Below are 20,797 nucleotides of genomic sequence, written 5' to 3' on the forward strand. Positions count from 1 at the left end.
TGAACTAATTTAGTAATCGATTAATTATTAAATGGAGTATATAGACTCTTATAAAGAAAAAAGTCATTTTCTCAAAGAACAACAATATTGAACAAAAAATCTATACATTTTGCAATTAAAATAAAAAATCCTTTTTCTGGAAATATCCAATCTGCAGCAACTTTGATACATTTCACCTTTCATTTAAAGACTGTGAAGCTTACGGGTGTGTGTGTGTGTGTGTGTGTGTGTGTGTGTGTGTGTGTGTGTGTGTGTGTGTGTGTGTGTGTGTGTGCGTGTGCATGCATGTGTGTGTGCGTGTGTGTGTGTATATGTGTGTGTGTGTGCGTGCGTGCGCAGCACCACGAATCCAATGCAAGTTGCAGAAAGCATCGAGCCCAGATGAAGCAGACGTTCCTCCAGTTAAAGAGGGAAGTGTTACCAGCCGATGACAGCATGTCCAGAACCTCCCTGCTGGAAAAGGTGTGCAACCAGTTCTCCATCCTCCTCTGTGTGTGTGTGTGCGTGTGTTTGTGTTGGTCTGAAGACGTTCACGGTGTGTGTTCTGCTGCAGGCCGTGCAGGTGATCCAGGAGCTGAGGAGCTGTGAGGAAGACCTGAAGAGGAAGAAAAGGAGCCTGGTGCGGAGACGGGATGAGTTCCTGTCCATTCTGGCTCCGTCAGCAGGTGGAAACACTTCTTATCTGAGTCTAAACACAACCTGGGGACTGATCTGGATTACATCATTTAAACAGAACTGTCAAATCTGATAGAGGTGCAGGAAAAAAATGTATTCAATAGAGAATCGCAATTCCAAGTCCTGGGAATTCTGAATCGATTCAAAAATAAATTTTGGCCTGCTTGATTTTCTGTAAAATTGTATTGTAATTTTTAGATTTTTTTTTTTTTTTATTTCAGAGAAAGCCAGCCAGCTAAGCTAACCTCACACTGGTAATTTAAGTGACAGAATTTTACACAAACACTTCTTTTTTGTTTAGATATAAACTGATGGAACTTGATACAGTATGGAACTTCTTAAAATTGTTTTAACTAGATGGTTTATTTGTTTACAGTGTCTTTTCCTCTTAACACACAGATGATTTAAACAGAATCTCCAGTCCGTTTGAACAGAAAAGTCGTTTCTTAATCAAAAATTGTTTCAGATCTGAATATAGTTTCTGAATCAAATCATGACCATAAAAATCAGAAGCGAATCTCTGGACAGTGAAAGATTTGCATCTCTAGAATCCGACATGTCTCCTAGAATAAGCTGCCATATCTGTAAATGATGGCAGTTTGTCAGGTTAAGTTGAAGGAGAAATGCAGAATGTCACTTTATTTGCACTTTTACCACAAACCTGCATCATATCAGTTCACAACCTTTTAAAATGAAACAAACAAGATAAATCTTTAAGGAGTAACTAAACCACAAATCAACTCCCCCTCCCCAATAAACTGTCTTAAATTGGTCCAGAAGGGCACCATCTTTATTTCTGTGCAAATTTTGACATTTTTGTGTAAAAAAAAGTTTAATTCTGAAATTTATTGACATCAGGTGATGGCCAGCTGGGAACCGGTCAGCAGGAGGCTTGGAGCGGTACTTTGGAAAACCTGGAGGGGAACAGTGGATGTGGAGCAGCACAGCAGCAGATAGAGATGACCATTAATTCAGAGTAAGAAGTGAAGCCACATCACTGTGAGCTAACCAGACTGGTAACTAGTTGGTTACTGGTAACTAGTGGTTTAGTTTGTGCTCGACAGCTTCATGTCTTCAGCAGGTTCTCAATACTTGATATGTAACATTTCTAAGATCTAAACTCGTTCTCCTGTGTAATCTTGGATTTTCTGTTTTTCAGCCTGGAAGCTGAAGTGGACTCTCCAATCTCTCCAGGAACCGAGCAGCTTGGTCAGGTGTGTATTACCGTAGCCGTGGGAAACCAGCAGGTCCAGTAGATCCTGAAGAATCATGTGAACAATAAAAACTGCCTGGCCTCTTACAGATATCTGATGTATTTGCTTTTTTTCATACTTCAATGATTTACATCATCTGAAAAAGTCTAGTGAACTCAGGAAGCAGTTTTCAGCTGATCTCATCCAAACCACCCTGCCTCTATGTGACAAAGCTGTTACATTTTCTTAAAGGGGCAGCATTATGTAAAGTTAACTCTTTCTTTTTTTTTTCTCTTTTTTTTTCCTTTTTTTTTTTTTTTTAGCTTTACATCATGTTATGTTATTCTCTCATCAAAAACATACCTGGAGTTTTTGATTCTTTCATGCATGTTTGAGAAATCCATTCATCTCCATGGCAACCATTCAGTTGTGCAAAACACCTAAGTGGGCCTAACCCCGCCTTTGAGACACAGTTCCTCCTCAGAGCTGCAGTTTTCAAGCTTCTGCGCCTCACAGAGCAGCCCTCCCTCACTCAGCTCCTTCAGACTAGCCAGCTACGATTAGCAAACACCTGGAGGAACTGCACATCTGCTGGGTTCATTATAGGAGCTACTTCTCATTACAGTGCTGGTAAAAATGTTGCTAAATGCTTAATAGAGGAACTTATCATGTTGTGAAGACTTCCTTAAGGCGGAGCTTCCAAAAGAGCAGAAGCTTTTAAAGAGACAGGTTTCAAGATGTTAAATCAAAAGTAACATTTTTTAAGTCATATCTGCCACATAAAGCATTTTTATAATAACTGAACATAGTAATTTGATTGTGCTATAAAATTGTACTATATGCCTGGAAAAAGCATAATACTGCCACTTTAACGATTTTTTTTATTTTTTATATGAGCTCATGAGACGGCTGCTTTGTGGACTGAATGAACTTGGAGTGTTTGTGGGTTTTAGGCTCCTCAGGAGGTCCAGAAGCTTCCGACAGAGGCGGAGAGCCTGTGGTCCAATCAGAGCTTGAAGAAGGAAGATAATAAAGACACACACACTGAGGACGTCAGCAGCACACCAGGTCTGACACTAATCTTTTGGTACTTTACTTGGGCCTCTTAGAATGAATTAGAATCAGGGAAATCACAAACATTGATTGAGTTTTATCTCTACACAACTTCAGCATCATGCTGCATTCACTGTATGTCCAAAGTGGGAAATCAAACTACTTTTCTGCTCACCAGTCAGACTCTGTTCCTGACCACCAAACATGCTTGATTGTACAGTTGCATTTTAATTAGGTCTGATCCACTTTTTTCACTTCCAGCACTGATACAGAGAAACAGCTGAAACATTAGTTTTTTTCAAACACAGACATAAGTGTACTGAAAAACTGATTAATGTGCTAACTCTGCACCAGTACATCACACTGAAATACACCAACAGCTTCACTGGAAAAACAACTTTCATTTGTTTAGTTAGTGCAATTAGGAGTAGAACAACCAATAGAAAATAAATAATAAAGAAAGTGAAACTGACTAAAACAATAGGTTGATTACTTTGGTCAAACATGTAAAATAAACTTTAAAGAGGTTCAGAAAGTCCAATTCAGAATTCTAAATTTGATGTAAAATAAATAATTAAGCATGACAGAGTTCAGAGCACAAAGCATAGAATTAGACTGAATAGATTTGGCTTTATGGATTGGGAACATTTTGGGCACAAAGCTCCTCCTCTGAGCTGCAGTCTCCAAGCTTCTGCCTCACAGAGCTGCCCTCCTTCACTCAACTCCTCCAGACTAGCCAGCATTAATTAGCAAACACCTGAGCTCATAATGCAAGCTACTTCTCAGCGCAACACTCCTAACAATGATTGTAAGCAGCATAATGGAATCGTGATGTTATGATGTCATGCTGAAGGAGGAGTGGCAGAAAAAGGAGGAGCTTCTTAAAGAGACAAAGGACCAATTTCAAGACATCAAATTACAAAGTCAAATTTCTTTTAAGTTATGTTTGATATAAACAGCGTTTAGATATTAAATAAGATAATAAGACAGCACATGTAATTTATGTTGGATGAAAAGCCGTGAATGTCTGTTAAGGAGTTTCTGCTTTGCTCCTCTGTGAGCGAGTGACATTTACAGAACCTGGGAGTTGGGCCAGTCAAGGAACTTTTTTGTTTTTCTTCACCAAAGTAGTTTCAGTGTAAAACTGTTTTCATTTCTGCTGATGATTGCTTTGCAACAATTCTTTCTTTTTCCCATTGCTGCAACCTCTGCTCCTGGTCAACTGAATCCATCTCTGAGCCGGGTCATAGAGTAAGAGTCACTCTCATCAGCAGCGGGTGGCCTCCAATCAAAATGTTTGAATTTTCTGTCTTGTTTTTGGTTTTTGATCTGCTTAATCGAATCAGTAAAAACACACTAGAGCCTCGCTGTGCCAGGCTGCTGGAGTCATTCATTAGATTTCCGTCATCACACTGTCGGTTCACTGTGATCCTGTGAGACGGTTCTGGAAAACCAAACTGGTTCTTTCATAAAACCAGTAAAGAACAGAACCAGAAGCCGCCTGCCGGCCATGACTCGTGGATAGATACTTTTAAACTCTGGATGGGTAAACTGTGGAAGAGAAGAAGTGTAAATATTTATGGATCAGTTTGTCTGTCATACCATCAGTGTGGTATTTGCTAATGTAAGCTCTCTCACTGGATGATGTGGTTAAGAGGACGTTTAGTCCTGCATATTGCAAAAAGAAGGCAGATTAGAAAAATCCTCTGTGGAGAAGCTGTTTTGATTTTGGTAGTTTTCATTTCCACACATTTACTTTGTAAACCTTCCTAAAGGCAGAACATTTTAGATGCTATGAGTGAAACTTCCATAAATCACTTGGAAATATGTTCTTTATTATGGAAACATGTCAAGTAAATGTGATATGTCGCATGTTTGGTGGTTTTCTGGAATCTCTTGCATTTTTGGCTGCAGGGACGGAGACGCTGCAGCACCTGCTGACCAATCAAAAGCAGCCTGAGATGGAGGGGAGGCAACAAACAACCAATGACGTCCCAGTGGAGGGCGTCCTCTGTGTAGCCATCCCTACAGGAGTCGCTGGCCCCCTGCAGGCCCCTCCCGCAGCCGTCCAGCTGCAGCCTCTCCGTCAGCCTGTCCTGCACGTGTCCGACGGCGTGCCGGCTCCTCCAGACACCAAACGGATAAAGACCGTTCCAAACATTCTGTCTCGCAGCAGGAACCGAGACTTGCCTCAGAAAATGTCAGCTGAGAAGGGTAAGACGGCAACATAACACGTAGACAAAACCACTTAACCGGGTCAGGAAGACGGATGAATGTAGCTGCGTTTCCATTAAAGTTAAAATGGAAACGACGAAAATATATCCACTTGATGGAAACATGCCAATGATGTGAAAATCTTTTTTTGAAAAAAACTCACGTTTTTTAGACAAAAAACCTTAGCATCAGGATGAGGTGGTTCCTCTGCCGTATCAACATAAATGTATTTTGCAAAACTGCAATGGAAAAATTTTTTTGTGATCAACATCCGGATGTTACTACTGGCGGAAACAACAAAGAGACAGGAAGTAGTTGTAGGAGATTTGATATATCATTTTTCTTTGGTACAAGCTTCAGTGAGACTTTAAAAGTTACACATGCCTTACGTTATTGATGTAGAAGGAAAATGATGCATAGCTTATAGAAATGAGGAGGAATGTAGTGTGCATAATTCCAATGTAAAAAAGGGGAGAGGTAAATGGGAATAACCAACACACCAAAAATGTACAAAGGTTTCTAACGTGAACAAAAAAGAGCGCATTTCAGCTACTGTACATGCTGAGCAAGCAATGTGAAAGATGAAAGGATGTCTAAGCCAGTCAGAGTGAAGCTGGGTAATCAGACCTGAAACACATCAAACCAAATCTCCAGTCAGTTCTCGCCATGTTAGAGCATTTCACTTTCTCAATTTGTTCTACATTTTTTTGTTTTGACTGTATTTTTCCAAAATGGAACTAAGTTGTTATTTTTGTCTACCCTAAAAACCTCTAGTTTCCTGCTGCTGATTACTGTGTTTCTCCACAGCACCACCCATGGATAAAGTGCCGTTTGCCGCTCCTCCAGGAAGTACACCGCACCGAACCCAGGCGCTTCAGCCGCTGCTGGCTCCAGCTCCGCCTGCGTTTCTCCTGGTGTCTGCCGAGCCCAGCCAGATGGGTGTCCCCCTCCCCAGGCTGGCTCCTCAGGCTCTGGCCCTGCCCCCTCAGGGTCCAGCTCTGCCCCCTCGTGCTCCAGTCCCGCCCCCTGGTCTTCCTTATCCTCCCTTAGACGTCGGACAGTCTGACCCTGCTGGACAGATGGCCAGACAGGACTCTGACAATGAGAGCCTGTCGTCCCTCCTTAACGAAATAGTTTTTCTTAACCAGCAGACTGTTGCCACGGCTACTACAGCGGTGATTGATCCTCCGGTGGTGGGCGGATCCGAGGAACAGAAGCATGCCTCCGAGCACCCAGGGCCAATTTTAGGGAACGCTAATGAAGGTGTGCTGGCCCCGCCCCCTCTGCTGCACATGAAGGTGGGAGGAGCCAAAGAGGCGGGACTAGGCAGTAATAATGAAGCAACAGTGGGAGGGGCTGGGGCCGTGGGCGTGGCCTGGAGGCCCATGCCTAGGCTGGTTCCTCTGGGGCTGAGGGGAAACTCCCCCAGCTGACTTCACGTCACCCGGGCAACGACCTGGAACGACTAGAAATGGATTTTCTTTCTGCTCCCGAAGCCGAATCAGATGGATTGATTCAGCACGGCTCTGATTTTTCTATTTGATCTCTCACAATCGCCGAGTTCTGCGGTAAAGCTGCAACTTTTCTGCTTTAGACTTTGTGGACTGAGATGACGTCAGCCGCCCTGGAGCAGAGCAGAGAGGAGCTGATCTGCTGATCTCCACACATTTTGGTTTTCATCCTTCGATAGACAGAGAAATCCACATGAACTATTCAACAACCTTTCATCGTGCAGATGTTGCCACCCAAGAAAGTCCCAGCATAACCAGGCGCAGCAGCCTTCGTTAGCAGAATGAAAGGTGTTAAAGGAAAAAGATGGATGCTTCAAAATCAGACAGCAGAAACCTGGACTGGTTCAGAATCATCAGACTCTCATTAAAAAAAAAAAAAAAAAAACTAAAACCAAGTTATTAATAACTTCCACTACATAGTTATCATATCTGAGAGAATATAAGTTAATTTCCCTTGAAGAATATCTTCTTCTTTTTTTTCTTTTTTTTTCTAAATTTGACTCGATAAAGTTTGGTGTAAAATAATAAAAATTCAACTTTTTCCTAAATATTGTTTGCTGCTAAAGTTTCTACTTCTATCAGTCAGAGGTTTGTTGACATGCAGTATTCACTTCCTTCACACTGACCCACTCTTCATGTTGAATCTTCTCCTGAAACCGCCTGGGACGATTCCAGCGAACGTCTCCGGAGTAAGATGGTTCAGTTTGGTTTCTTTGTTTGGAAGTTCAAATAAGTGCAAATCGTTGTTCTTTAAGAATTCTGCCTCGTGTCGCTTAAGTTTGGAATTTATTTTTATTTGTGTTAAAAACTTTTGAAGTAGGTGATGTTACTTGTTTAACTCTTTAATATTAATAAAGTTTTTTTTTAAAATAAACTTGTGTTTTTGGCTTTGATTTGCAGAATGAAAATGGGACGATGCTTCATTTTTTTATGTAAATTGGTCTTAAATTTTGTCATGGCTGGACTATTTAATCTTTTATATTACTGTTTATTTTTTTGTTCTCATGTCAGACAAAGGTTTGAGTCATGCGCAGATATCTTCATATCGTTCTGTGACTTGAGGTGGTTATGATTACTGCTAAGTAGTTGCTAATATATCTAGGTAGCTTTTTCATGTCTATCATGGATAAGTGTAAATTTATCACCAGTTGACTACTTGAAGTTTCTTAGCCACTGACTCACTTCTGTTGCCAACCCATACGATTTCTTTGTGATTTTATAGGTCTTAAGTTCCATAGATGGTGGTTATAAAAAGGTCTTAATAGATCTGAAATTGGAGTTTTATGAAACCTGCACAAAAACTGCTTAAGTTATCATGCTGGATGTTTTGCATCCATCTGTTCAGCTCCATGGAGAAATTCTAGTTTGAAGTGTTTGGGTATGTCTCTGGACTTTGACTAGACCATTCTTATCACATTAATAGGCGTTTAAGTTGATATTTAGGGTGGTTGTCCTGCTGGAAGGTAAACCTCTACACCCGTCTTGGTAACACTTTATTTGAAGGGGGGTGAATAAGACTGTCATGACACTGTCATAAACACCTGTAGTGAACATGAAAAAGCCTTCATGAATATTTATGACTGTTGTCATAAAGTGTCATTCGGTAAATTATGACACTTTTAATACAAAGTTGACATTATTCAAAATGTCTTTGACCTGGTGCGAAGCCAAAGTCTTCGCCGAGGCGCCAGTGTCTTTTTTCCGCCAAACAACTCCTTAGATAGTATTTCCGCTCTTACAATGACAACTTCACATTAAGCAAGAAATCATTACTGATATAAATTTGTTATAAAAGTATTACTGATTGCACTTTAAAAATTAAGTAACTTTATGTTATTAAAGGTAAAGTTTAAACAGTAATGATTTTTTTGGTTAATGTCAAGGCACTTGCTTAATGGAAACAGAAAGTGATTAAATGTTTTTGTACTTGGATGAGGTGGTTTATCGGCTGCCACAAAATTATTGTACACTGCTCAAAAAAATAAAGGGAACACTCAAATAACACATCCTAGATCTGAATGAATGAAATATTCTCATTGAATACTTTGTTCTGTACAAAGTTGAATGTGCTGACAACAAAATCACACAAAAATCATCAATGGAAATCAAATTTATTAACCAATGGAGGCCTGGATTTGGAGCCACACACAAAATTAAAGTGAAATGTTCCCTTTATTTTTTTGAGCAGTATATTTTGCAAAGTTACAATGGAAACACTTTTATTGGCATCTCACTTACAACATAATCAACAACAGGATGTTACTACTGACGGAAACCACGAAGAAGACAAAAGGAAATTATATTCATGAATAAATATAATTGAGTATCATCAGCATTACAATGCTCTGATCATTTCACCAATTGTTATATATAGTAAAGAGAATAGGGCCAAGAACAGAACCTTATGGTACTCCACAAGTAACCCTAGAGGGTGAAGAAGATTTATCATTCACATAAACAAACTGGAATCCTAATATTCCAGTTTGTCCTAACAAACCAGCCCCATGGTTCCTCCCTACAGCATGTTCAAGCATTTCTAAGAGAATACATACCCATTCAATAAATTAGAACATTATTGAAAAGCCTATTTTATTTTAAATACTTTATCACTAAGGGAGAAACATTAAACACATTAATTACACAGAGATTGATGCTTGAAAGCCTTTTTTACTGTGAATTATTTTTCATTTTCCAGTTATAATTAATAAAAACACATCACATTTAAAATTAGAATTTAACATCAGACCAATAAATAGATTATTTTCAAAAACAAAAATGTGGACTTAACGAAAAGTATGTTTAATAACGGTCTAAAAGTTGCTATTTTCAAAAGGCACTTTTAATCTGTACTTGTATACTAATTTACTGAATATGACTGTTGTGATCGACAGTGTCAAAAGCAACACTGAGATGTAACAAACAAAACTGATTTATCACAATATAATAAAAGTCTTATTGATTGTTAACGAAGTTCAACCAGAATATGCAGTTCAATGTTTTTTTTTGTTTTGTTTTTGAAAAAAAGAAAAAGAAAGAAAAAAAGAAAAATTTAAAGCAAAACAAAAATCTAACTGTAAACCGTTTGACCTCCAGAGCGTACGTTAGTCATCTTATCGTGAAAAGCACTACCGGAAGCAGGTTGCACGTGCCGCATGCGAACTTAACGCTGTCGGAGAGTGGGTCGTCTCGCTCCAGCCTGGCTGGATTTACCTTTTACTGCAGCAGGAGTCAAACAGGCTAATATGGTGAGCGCATTCGGACTGAATGAGCTTCAACCGAACCAGGCCCAGGCTCTCTGAAAGGCTCTGGTCCACCTCGGACTCTAGACAAGATGACCGCACCAACGGACGCTGGTGCAGAGCATAGGACGATTTACGCTTGACCGTGAGCTACGTGAGAGCTGCCCGGCGCTGACAGACTCAACTAGCCGGCAGCTAACGTCGAGATGTCCGCGGAGGGAAGCGGAACGATCCGCACGCGCATCAAGAACCTGCTGCGCTCCCCGTCCATCAAGCTGAGACGGAGCGGTACCGCGCGGCACAAAAACGACCTAAGCGGCAAGGTGCGTACATGCCCACCGCAGACCCTACACACACACACACACACACACACACACACACACGCACGCAGGCTGTATAACGGTGTGTGTCTGCTGACCCGATTACTGTGACGGCTGCTCGACATGCTGCTACTCCTCCGGTAGTGTGTCTTCGTTTCTTTTCTTTATTAATAACCGTGGTATTACACAGTGTTAACAGATTATCCGACTGTCATTTGAGACTGTGAACCTTAAAGTGACATTCCAACGCTTTCAGGAATGTTTCACTCTAAAAGCAACATGTTTCCTCTGTCCCATTGTTCCACAGGCTCAGTTATTCACTTCCAAAACACATTCTCAATCCATTCTCTCTCTAAGAAAGTCTTTGGTTTGAACTTTTCTTGACCAAACGCTAGAGAGGCACCAGTAATGTTTTTCTTTGCTGAAACAGATTTCCAATTGTCCTGGAGATCTATACAGCAGATTCAGATTTAAAGTGGTTGTATTTGTTTTATAAAGACACATAAAAATAGAAAACTGCTCCAGGAACCTTGATTAAGTTAGCAGCTTTGGATCCAATTAAAAATGAAGGAACTGCAGCCAAGCATATGAGCCATTTATTTCATTTTTATTCAACAGTAAAAATGTGTTTCCATTACAAATGTGTTCAAAACTTTCTCTATATTCTGCTAATGTCGAAAAAGCACAATTTCACAATTGCAGTGTTTCCATTATATGAGAAAGGCAATTTAAATCACACATGAATAAGCTTATTGAGCGATAAATGTAATTAAAAACATGCCATGCTATCATCCTATAAATACTTCCTGTCATCTTCTTCGTTTTTTGCGTCAGTAGTAACATCTGGTTATTAATCATGTGACTCATGCAATGCGGGGAAAAAATGTTTCCATTTCAATTTTGTGAAATAATCTTATTTCGATATGGCCGAAGCCCCCCGCCCACACCTCATCCTTGCACCAAAACGTTTGATCAAAAAGAGAGTTAGTTTTTTAAATTAACGTGTTTCCAGTAAGCAAATTTATTTTCAAAATGTCAAACTGCGCAATGAATGGAAATACCGTTAATGCTCATGCTGCTGGTAGTTTAGCATACTGCTACAGGATGGTGTAATATAATGTTTATATCCTGAAAATATGAGTTCTGAGATACTGTTAATCACTTGACAGATTGCCACTAACCCAATTACTGATCAGAAATGACAGAGGAAATATTGGCCGGTTCCAAACTATAGCCAACTGATCGGTGCATCTCTGCAAAATATTTTTTAATCTTTTGCTTTTCAGAATCAAGTCATGGATTTTTATATTTAAGCATAAAAAGATTCAGTGCTTTGCTATCCAGGACTCAGCTGATTAACCAAAATGCTTGTTCCCTCTCATTATTCCATTAACCACTCTACCAAGCTTCAGACGCACTCTGCGCTCCTCTGACGCTCACCAGACCTGTTTTACTGGTGTTGCGAGGACAAACATCTGGTCACAAATAGCTGTGGGGAGAATTCAGCTTCCATGTGGGTACAAAGCAGTCTTCAGGAAGTCATCCTTCCGACTGTGCGTGGCATTTTTTTTTAAACGAAGAAGCCGTTTGTCGTGAACATTCCTGCCTTCTGGAAACATTTGCGTGCCCGTCCCTGCAGAAAACCTGTTAGACTGCTGAGATCAGATGTGCTGCAAGAGTTCAGCTTTCAGCCAGAATTGGTAGATAAACACAGATCCTGCAACAAACCAACTTCAGCATTTCATGCAGGGGACTCTGAGGTTTAGATGTGATTATAAACATTTTTATCTGCAACGTTTATGTCATAAAGAGAGAAGGGCATCTCCTGATCTATTTAGCCCACTGTAAGTGTTTAATGATCTGTTTGTCAGCTGTCACTACAACTAATTGCAGTGTTTATGAGTGACACACATGTAGAAATCAGTCAAATTAATAACTACACAGGACTATGGGCAGATTAAATCCGTTTAGGTTCTGTGGATTATTGTTGTCCTGATCAGTGGTTGTTTTCAGTCTCTGCCGCCGCGTTGCCGTCCATCATGGCTCAGCGATGATCAGAGTCAGATTCTGGTTCAGGAAGATCTGCTCTCAGCAGGAAGCTTCCTCTGGGGAAGTGGGCGAAATACTTTAGACATCTGAAACTGTCGGGTACAACGAAGTATTAGGGCCATTGTAGTTCAAAGGAAATAAAGAACATGAACATGGAGGAGTGCATTTCCATCAAAAAATCCCTCTAGATTAACAAGGAAGAAATGCAAATATTTCTAGATTAATTTCACATATTTACAAGAAACAAACTGGATATTTTGCATGTTGAAAAGTCGTAAATTTGCAAGAAAAAAAATCATTATTGAGTGCATACATTTTAAATATTAAAAGTAAAATATTCTTTGACATTCTAAAGTCAGAAATTCGGATGAAAAAAAAAAAAAACTCAGACATTTGCAACAAAAATGCCAGAGGTCCTCTGAGGTTTAAGTAATAAATTTATGAGATGCACATCTGGATTTTTTCCAAAGTGCAAGTTGTACATCCTGAATCAGAACATGCCCTGGGGGCAGACTCGTCATGAGCTCATCGAACAGGATCTGGAATACAACATGGCTCCATGGAGTCTGCTCCTGGGAAATGTTCTGATATCCAGATTGTACCTGAACTCACCACTTCAACTGGGCGTCTTCAACTCCCTGACAGACGGTGTCCTGCTGCTTTTAGATTTTAGACTTCTTACAAATTTCTGACTTAACAATGAAAAATTGTCTGTTTTTTCTTTCAGAATGTACAACTTGTACAAAAAACACCAGATAATGTGCTTTTGTGGAATTAATATAAAACTTTAAGGTTTATTTTTGGTGTATATGTCCTCCTCTGTGGCCACAAAATATTTTTATTTGACTTACCATGGGCCTCTGTCATGATCTGTGTTTCTGTGTGTTTATTTTTTGACATTTTCTGTGTTTAGTCCTGTTTCCCTGTGAGTTTCTGTCCTGTCCTCCCCATTGATTGATCCCAGCTGTGTCTCGTTCCTGTGATTACCCTCCCAGTGTATTTAGTCTCACCTGTTGTCTGTGTTCCTTGTCGGATCCTTGTCTAAGTTTGTGTAACGTACGTCCACGTTGTCTTTGTTAGTCTGCCGGCACAGTTGAACTGTGAAGTCCTGTGCTGGCATTAGCTCATCGTGTCAGTCTTTGTTGTCAGTGCTACCGGTATTTAGCTGCGTGTTAACTTCTGTGCTGTGCTGCCTGTTTTTGGACTGTTTGAGCTTCTTCACCATTAAATCCTTCATCTTAATCACAACCTGGGTCTCAGCGTCCTCTCCTCACCACAACCACATCAATCCTGACAACTTCACACTCTATCAGTTGTCAGGAGTGTAGAATTAACAAAACCAGCAAATTCTGATCTTCTGCTTGTTTGACCATCTGCGTCTGACCTTACGACCCCGTGTAAAACGGGTGACCTGGATGTTCACGATGCAGAAACATTGTATTCATTTGTTCTTTTTACAAAAATGTGTGATGAAATCCTGCATTAAAAATGTACTGTTACATTACAAACAGTTGAAACGTGAAATGCACCTGTGGTCGTTTGCTTGAAGTTAAAGCAAAGTTATAAAATGGGGCTAATTCAGAAGTCAGAGGAAGATTATCTAGGATAATACAACTGAAGAGCTTACAGAATCAGATTAAAGAGGTCATTTTTTTGTCTTAATACCGTGACAAATAGTAACAGCTGCTGTAAAGCCCAATTTTATTTATTTATTTTTTGACACATTAGAAAACAACTGATCATGAAGTGTTTAGTATCTGATAACAGCACAATTATCACAACTTGCATTACAAACTGTAAACAGCAGTGGACTTGAGAGGGTAGATTCTCATCTGTACTCTGTGATTTCACTTCATGATAGAGTCAAACTCCACATCCAGATTTAGTGCAGCACTTCTTGTTCTTCTTTTTCTTCTTTCCACTTATCCTCAAGTGTTTCTTTACCTTTTCCCTCCTTGTCTCAGCCATTAGATCAGACAAATTGCTAACATAAAATCTGTGGGGAACACGGCAGGTTTGCTGCGATGCACCGATCAGGCTTTTACCGGCTCATACCGATTTCTGTTTTTTTTTTTTTTGTTGAAGTCCGATTTGGGTCAGTTTGCCAATTTCTTCCTGACCTGAAGACTAGAAAATTGACATATATAAACATTTTATTTGAACAGTTAAATGGATCTACCACTGGTCCCAAATGAGATGTGATGTTTTACTTCTCATCTAATTTAAAATACATCTTATGAACTGGCTCTTGAAAAGCCAAAAAGATTTCAGTGTTGAGTATATGTAAGGATATATAGATAAATAGATTCTTATTTTGTAGTGCTATTTTTATTTTTTTTAAATCCCTTTATTTATTATTGTGCTTTAATATTAACCTGCTAATGAGACTAGAGATTAGACACCTGACTATAATCTATTGTATTTACCTTTAAATTATTAATACCTATTCTCCCATTATTAAAAATAAACTAGGACTTAAAAATAATAATAATTATATAACCGATTCCCTGATAGAGGAAGTAATGTTTTATTCATTCTAATGTTTTTTCCCATTTCTGTATCGCAGTCATTCACTAGAAATGCACTGATCAGAGATTTTGTGGCCAATATCTGATCTCTGATTCAGTAGATGTCTGGACTTGCTAATACCAATTTTAGCCATCTCTGTGTAATAAAGCACACTTAAAAAAAATCAAACCTTGAAAACTCTCTAGTAAATAAAACGTTTCATAGCATTGAAGGACAGAGGAAAGTAGGAATTTTCATTTGTGATGCGTCTGTTGAGCAGATCTGACTGGTAAACAAAGAAAATCACATTCCACATTCAAGCACATTTCTGAAGGATGAGCTAGTTACCTGCTTTTCATTCTTTGTACGAAGAGATTTGATCAGAAATTACGCCTTTAAGATCATTAGAGTGATAATGTTGTTTCCTTATAACCTCACTGGAAAATGGAAACAAAACAATTTTTTTAAAGGATTCATTTTCTCATATAACAGCTTCGTCCTGAGACAATCATCTTTTTCATCTCATTCACGCACATTTCCTTCTAATGGCTGCTGTATTTCTATCAGATAAAAATGAGCAGTAGAATTAAACTGTCTCATTTGTGAACACCAGAGCTACAGGGATTTTTTTTTTGCCTCTAAACTCAGCATCTTTTTCAAAATACAAAACAATAAATAAGAACATTATAACTGTAGGGAGTAACACATTCATTCAGCAGGAGGAATGATTGTTGGTTTTCTATTAAGACAAATCAGTTAGCTGATGTGAATCTAATTTATATTATTGATTGTCATATAAACGCAGCGAAACTGTGATATTTCCACTCAGGATTATCAAACCAGGAGGATTTTATACATGCCTGGTTAGTATTGGAGCAAATGTGACCTTTTAGCACTGTCCCTTGTGAGAAACATTAGCGTTTTTTGTTGTTGTTTTTTTTCCGTCTTATGATTCTCTGAAGTACAAACAAATCTAATGTACAGTATGAATGAAACTTCAAGTCAAATCTTTTTGTTACAAATGTCATCACAAGAATACTTGAAACCCCTTTAAAACTCATTTAATATCCACCTATTTTAATAATTCAAACACCAAACACACCACAAAATGTATGAAAACACACACTGGATACAGTCTCAGGACTACCGCAGAAGCTAACATCTACAATATTCCACATGTCTGCTCTCGGGGAACAGCCAATCAGCCGCAAGGAAAATAAATGGCATAAAGGCTGGATTTACGGCTTTGAACATGCCAGCCAATAGCGTGTTGAGTAGCACTGCAACTAAATATTTCACCTCTCCACACTCCATTCTCTCAAATATTTTAGATATATCTATGGAAAAAATACGCCAATAGTTACATTTTCTACATATGATTTGGAACAAATACTGAACCACTGAACCACAAATATGAGGAGGTCCACTGTATGCATCATGTGAACCTGTAATCAAATAAAATTATAGACATAGACTTTATTGTCATTCAATTATATATTTAAAATGTACATACTGAGTGAAATTTTGTTGCAAGGCTATTATTATTCATTATGCATCATCGGCAAACGATCTAAACGTCGTAAAAGGCAATCAGATTTTTTTTGTCAGTTAATTATGTATGCTGCTAGCTTCCTAGCAGTATTAGCTGACATTGTGTGGCAAAGACACAACAGCAGCCTTTGTTACCATGACAGTCCCCATCTATAGACTAACTACTTACTGTGTGGGATATATATAGAAAGAAAGAGGATTGGTGTGTCTGCGTTTGGCTGACACACCAACAAGCATGTGGGCCGTTTCTTCCACTGTGTCCGGTCTTTGGACAATCGGTGCATTTTTGAAAAGAAAAGATCTTTCAGCGCTTCTTTTGACCCAAAAATGTGATCCAGACAAAAGAAGGTATCAGCATGTGACTTGTCTCTAAAACAAAGACTCTTTCCAACAGAGACAGCTAACACATGGCTACGGCATTTTTTAGACAGAGCACCTTACAATGTGCTATAAACTAGGCCTGTAGAGTATACTCTCTAGTATTTAAAAGGCTTATAAATCAGGACATGATAAAAAAATGGGTCAATTCTTTCCAGATTTTCACACTGTGTACATAGAACCCCAGAGGAACCACTCAACATGACATAATATTATTATTTATTTCTCAAAACTAAACCAAAGTACAGAGTTAGTATATGAAATGTTCATACTAACCACAGTAACACAGTGGTTTTATGTTATTTTTGTCCTTTCTTGTTTACAACATGCAGCCATTCGTTTATTCAAGGCTTTTTTAAAGGTCTCACTGCTAATTTTTTCATTGAAATTATTTAGGGAAAATTGCTTGGAATTTCTTTCATATACACAAGTTAATCCATACCCTCTCTATGAACAAATAAATGATTAAATGCAGATTACTTTATTTTGTTGCAACAAGGCCAGGTGATAGGATTATTTGTTTAGGTTCTAGCTTAAAGCAATCACCCTGAATTACTTAGCTGTGATAATGGAAGAACAGCTTTTAATAGAAATATCTTTTATTGTTCCACGGTGGGAAAAATTTAAAGTGTAACAGCAGTAAAGTGACAGGTAATTGAGGCATGAGGTTCACACAAAGATAAAAATGTAAAAAGTTATAAACCCCCCCCCCAAAACTAAGTAATATACTATACAGTAAGGGAAAAATTAAAACATAAAATACTGTGCTATTATCAAGAGTCGACTAAAATTGTGCATGTGTATTTGTGTATTAAAAACAACCGACTATTTACAACATGTGAAAATAAAACTGTGCAAAGAGAGATGTACAAATATCAGCAGAAATGTAAACCACTGTCACAGACTTTAACTGGGAGGAAGGATCACTGATGATGTTCCTTTGTGCGCTTAAGATCCAACTAAGATGCACTGAGTAAATTCTGTATGATTTTATTATGGACGGACACCAGGTGTAGTTTACAGTTTCTCATAATCTTCAGGGTTTTTTCTCCAGTCTTTCAAACCAGAGCAGGACAATAGTCAAACAGGATTATGGGATGTTTCATTTATAAAGCACTTCCTGGGGATGTTTGTGGTCCCTGTTACATTAAAAAAAAAAAAAAAAAAACATAACTAAGCAATTATGTAATTAAGTAAGTAATTATTTAATAATATTATAATTTAATGACAGCTGTAGTAATAGGTAATAGCCAGATGTTCTTACCTCAACTCATTGTCTGTCGTCTTGCTGTGGTTTTTAAATGAATAGTGGTTGTTTGTCTTGTAGGAGGAGCTTCCAGTAAAACACCTGGGGGAGAAGGTGTTTTCTTTGTCGTTTTGACATGAGTTTGTTAAAAGTCATTTGAAAGTTTAGATTCCCCCCGCTCCCCTAAGAGTTTTGGATTAGCACAGTAAATGCTTGTATTTTTGCGCAATACACTTTAACTTGCTAGGTAGAAATAACTAAAATCCAGCGATGGCTGAAGCCTTAAGTCCATAACTCTTCCGTCCAACACTTGGCCAAATAATAACATTAAAAAGTGGTTTCTATTTGTTTTGTTGAAAATATGCCAAAACCTTCTGCAGCTGAGTTTTGCAGGAACAATAAAGAAAAGTGTAAATATGTAGAAACCATTCAGTATCCGTCACATCTCCTGCAGAAACCCCACATCATCACCCATCTAACACTGTGCTGTAGTTGGTTTTCTCTAACCATTGTGTTGGGTAGTATGGGCAGACATCTCCTAACTTTGTTCTCATTTGTACAGAGGACATGCATTCCAGAAATCTTTTGTTTTGTTCCAACGTTTGTCTGCAAACCTGCACTGTGGCAGGAACGGCTTTTCCTGACGCGTCCTGCCTTGAACTCTGACATTAGCCCTGCTAAGGTTAGTTTCACGCCAGCAGCAGGTCGTGTGCATTGTGAATGTGGAACAGCGTGGTTTACATTTTCTGTCCTGTGTTAAACAGATTAGAGGTTAGTCATGCATGCCTTCAAGCGTTCCAGCATGTTGACATTTGTCACGTTGAGATAAGCATCAGGCATGTTATTCCAAGGAAAACACAGAGCAAAAAAATATTTGTCCATCACCACATTGAGCTAATATCAGTCATAACATTGGATCACACTAGCAGCTGAGTGATTCAATAGTTTTTTTTTATTTAGTTCCTTAGTCTTCCATTCATATCCAACATGTTTATGAACAGCTGAATAAATATTCCAATATGCGTTGGCACAACATCCCATAAATAACGCGGAAACAGTAAGCAACATTTTAAAGCCTCCAATCACAGATTTTACCAGTGGTGGGTTAACATGTGATTCAGCCGTACAACAGAGGAATCCCTGCTGATGTTTTCGCAGTATTCAAAATATTTCAGGAAAACTTGGTGGGATTAGCTCCACTTTTTCCCATTAGTCTGGATTCAGTTTGGATAAAGATGTGAAACGTCAACAGAAAAGATTAGGAAGCATCTCTAAAACGGTTGTGCTGTGTTCCTCACAGCATTGAGGAGAGAGAGTCTCTCTCATTCACCCTGAAGTTTTGTTCTAAAAATATATTTTAGATATATTTTAAAATATGTTGTGTAGAACCGGGACTTTAATACATTAATTTTGATTAATTAAAAACAAAAGTTTTAATACAATTGTCATTTTCTTTTTGTCATTTTCTTATTTTTCCCCACAAATCTGTGGGCGTACCAGATTGGTGGCTTGTTTGTTTATCTGCAAACAAATACGATGGATGATGGCGCTGCTTCTTTTGTTTCAATCTGGGTTAATTTTTGTTTCAGAAATATGATCTAATGGGACGCTGGAAAAGACTGTTGTGTTCAGGTTTTGCTAAAAGTAGTTAGCCTATCAGTGAAGCTAATCAAGCCTAAACTAACATCTCAATGCTAAACATTTTGCAGCAGCACAGACGTCCCTAATGTCAGCGTCCACAGTCAATATTTCTAAAGAAGTTCTGTGAATGATGAGGGGTTCAAACATGTCTATTTATTCAATAATTTAGCAACAAAATTGGTTTTTGATTTCAAAATCTTGCTTAGTTGGTCAATAACTTTTGATTAAAATGTGATTAATTGTGATCAATTAATTTCAGACATAGCAATTAAATCGATTAAATCTTTTTATTGAGTTCCACTGCAAATTTTGTAACACTACAACCCAAAATCTTGATATGTTTCACTTGGATTGTATGTCACAGACCAACATAAGGTGCCACAAAAAAAATCCCCCCTAGGGGTGCTACCATCTGCCTTGTGATGTGTTGTTACTGCATGTCAGTACATCTGAATTTAAACATGCCCATAACAGAAATATATATTTTTAGTGAGCCTTAATATCCTCTGTTGTGTGTGTTTATTCAAACCACAAGGTCATTCTGGCTCTTTGCATATCCTCTCAACCTGAACTCCCACTAACCGTCTGTCACCTCGCCTCTGACCTCAACATGTTCGCAAAGACAGAATAGGTCACTGGGGCTAAAGCAGCCTTATTGTGTTCCACCCAAAGCACCACTCTTAAATTACAAAAATACTATGTTTTGCACTTGCTCATTTATTTATCTGTGGTAAATTTACAACACAGCCACACAGCCTACTGACATTTCTATTCAGACTTAACAGAGCTACACCCAAATTCACCACTTCCAGTTTCTGTTATCTAAGCAAATGGCTGACAAATGTAGCTATTAGTTCCAGGACATGCTTAACAAATTCTTGACAGTCTGTAACCTTCTCCATTTGTTTCTAAAGGATGGTTGGGTATAAGTACATATAAAATACAAGGATCTATAAACCAAATGTTAAACTGCGTCAAAGCATTCAAAGAAATGAATACAGCTCTCAAAAACTCATCAGATTATCTTTCCCCTGTCACACAGGAGCCACACAACCTTACCAGATATCAGAGTAGAACCAATAGGAAAAGAGCCTACATCAACCATGTGCAGCCTGCAAGCTGCCACATAGCCAGCTAGCATAGAAAGCTCTGCTCAGCTGATGGCGACTCCAGTCTGCTGTCCCAAACTTACCTGCAGGCGGTCTGTCATCTACACTAG

At 38.6% G+C, this 20,797-nt stretch overlaps 2 protein-coding genes across 3 annotated transcripts in view; both read left to right on the forward strand.

Moving 5' to 3' along the window:
* Positions 1 to 7,520, forward strand: part of mgaa (MAX dimerization protein MGA a) — a 34,049-nt gene extending 26,529 nt beyond the window's left edge. The window contains exons 23-29 of one of the 2 annotated variants that reach the window (XM_014991364.2): positions 340 to 462; positions 554 to 665; positions 1,534 to 1,651; positions 1,835 to 1,889; positions 2,822 to 2,936; positions 4,836 to 5,135; positions 5,943 to 7,520. In XM_014991364.2, the coding sequence (XP_014846850.2) occupies positions 340 to 462; positions 554 to 665; positions 1,534 to 1,651; positions 1,835 to 1,889; positions 2,822 to 2,936; positions 4,836 to 5,135; positions 5,943 to 6,568 (1,449 nt within the window). In that variant the 3' untranslated portion in view covers positions 6,569 to 7,520. The remainder of the gene's footprint in view (positions 1 to 339; positions 463 to 553; positions 666 to 1,533; positions 1,652 to 1,834; positions 1,890 to 2,821; positions 2,937 to 4,835; positions 5,136 to 5,942) is intronic. The other variant, XM_088002751.1, reaches the window with a different exon arrangement.
* Positions 7,521 to 9,381: 1,861 nt separating this feature from the next.
* The window catches only part of mapkbp1 (mitogen-activated protein kinase binding protein 1), a 41,975-nt gene continuing 30,559 nt past the window's right edge, over positions 9,382 to 20,797 (forward strand). The window contains exon 1 of the mRNA XM_014991371.2: positions 9,382 to 10,208. Coding sequence (XP_014846857.2) covers positions 10,092 to 10,208 — 117 coding nt within the window. The 5' untranslated portion in view covers positions 9,382 to 10,091. The remainder of the gene's footprint in view (positions 10,209 to 20,797) is intronic.

This window comes from Poecilia mexicana, unplaced genomic scaffold (genome assembly GCF_051168715.1).
Source record: "Poecilia mexicana isolate PSO_F unplaced genomic scaffold, ASM5116871v1 scaffold_22, whole genome shotgun sequence".
Lineage (NCBI taxonomy): Eukaryota > Metazoa > Chordata > Actinopteri > Cyprinodontiformes > Poeciliidae > Poecilia > Poecilia mexicana.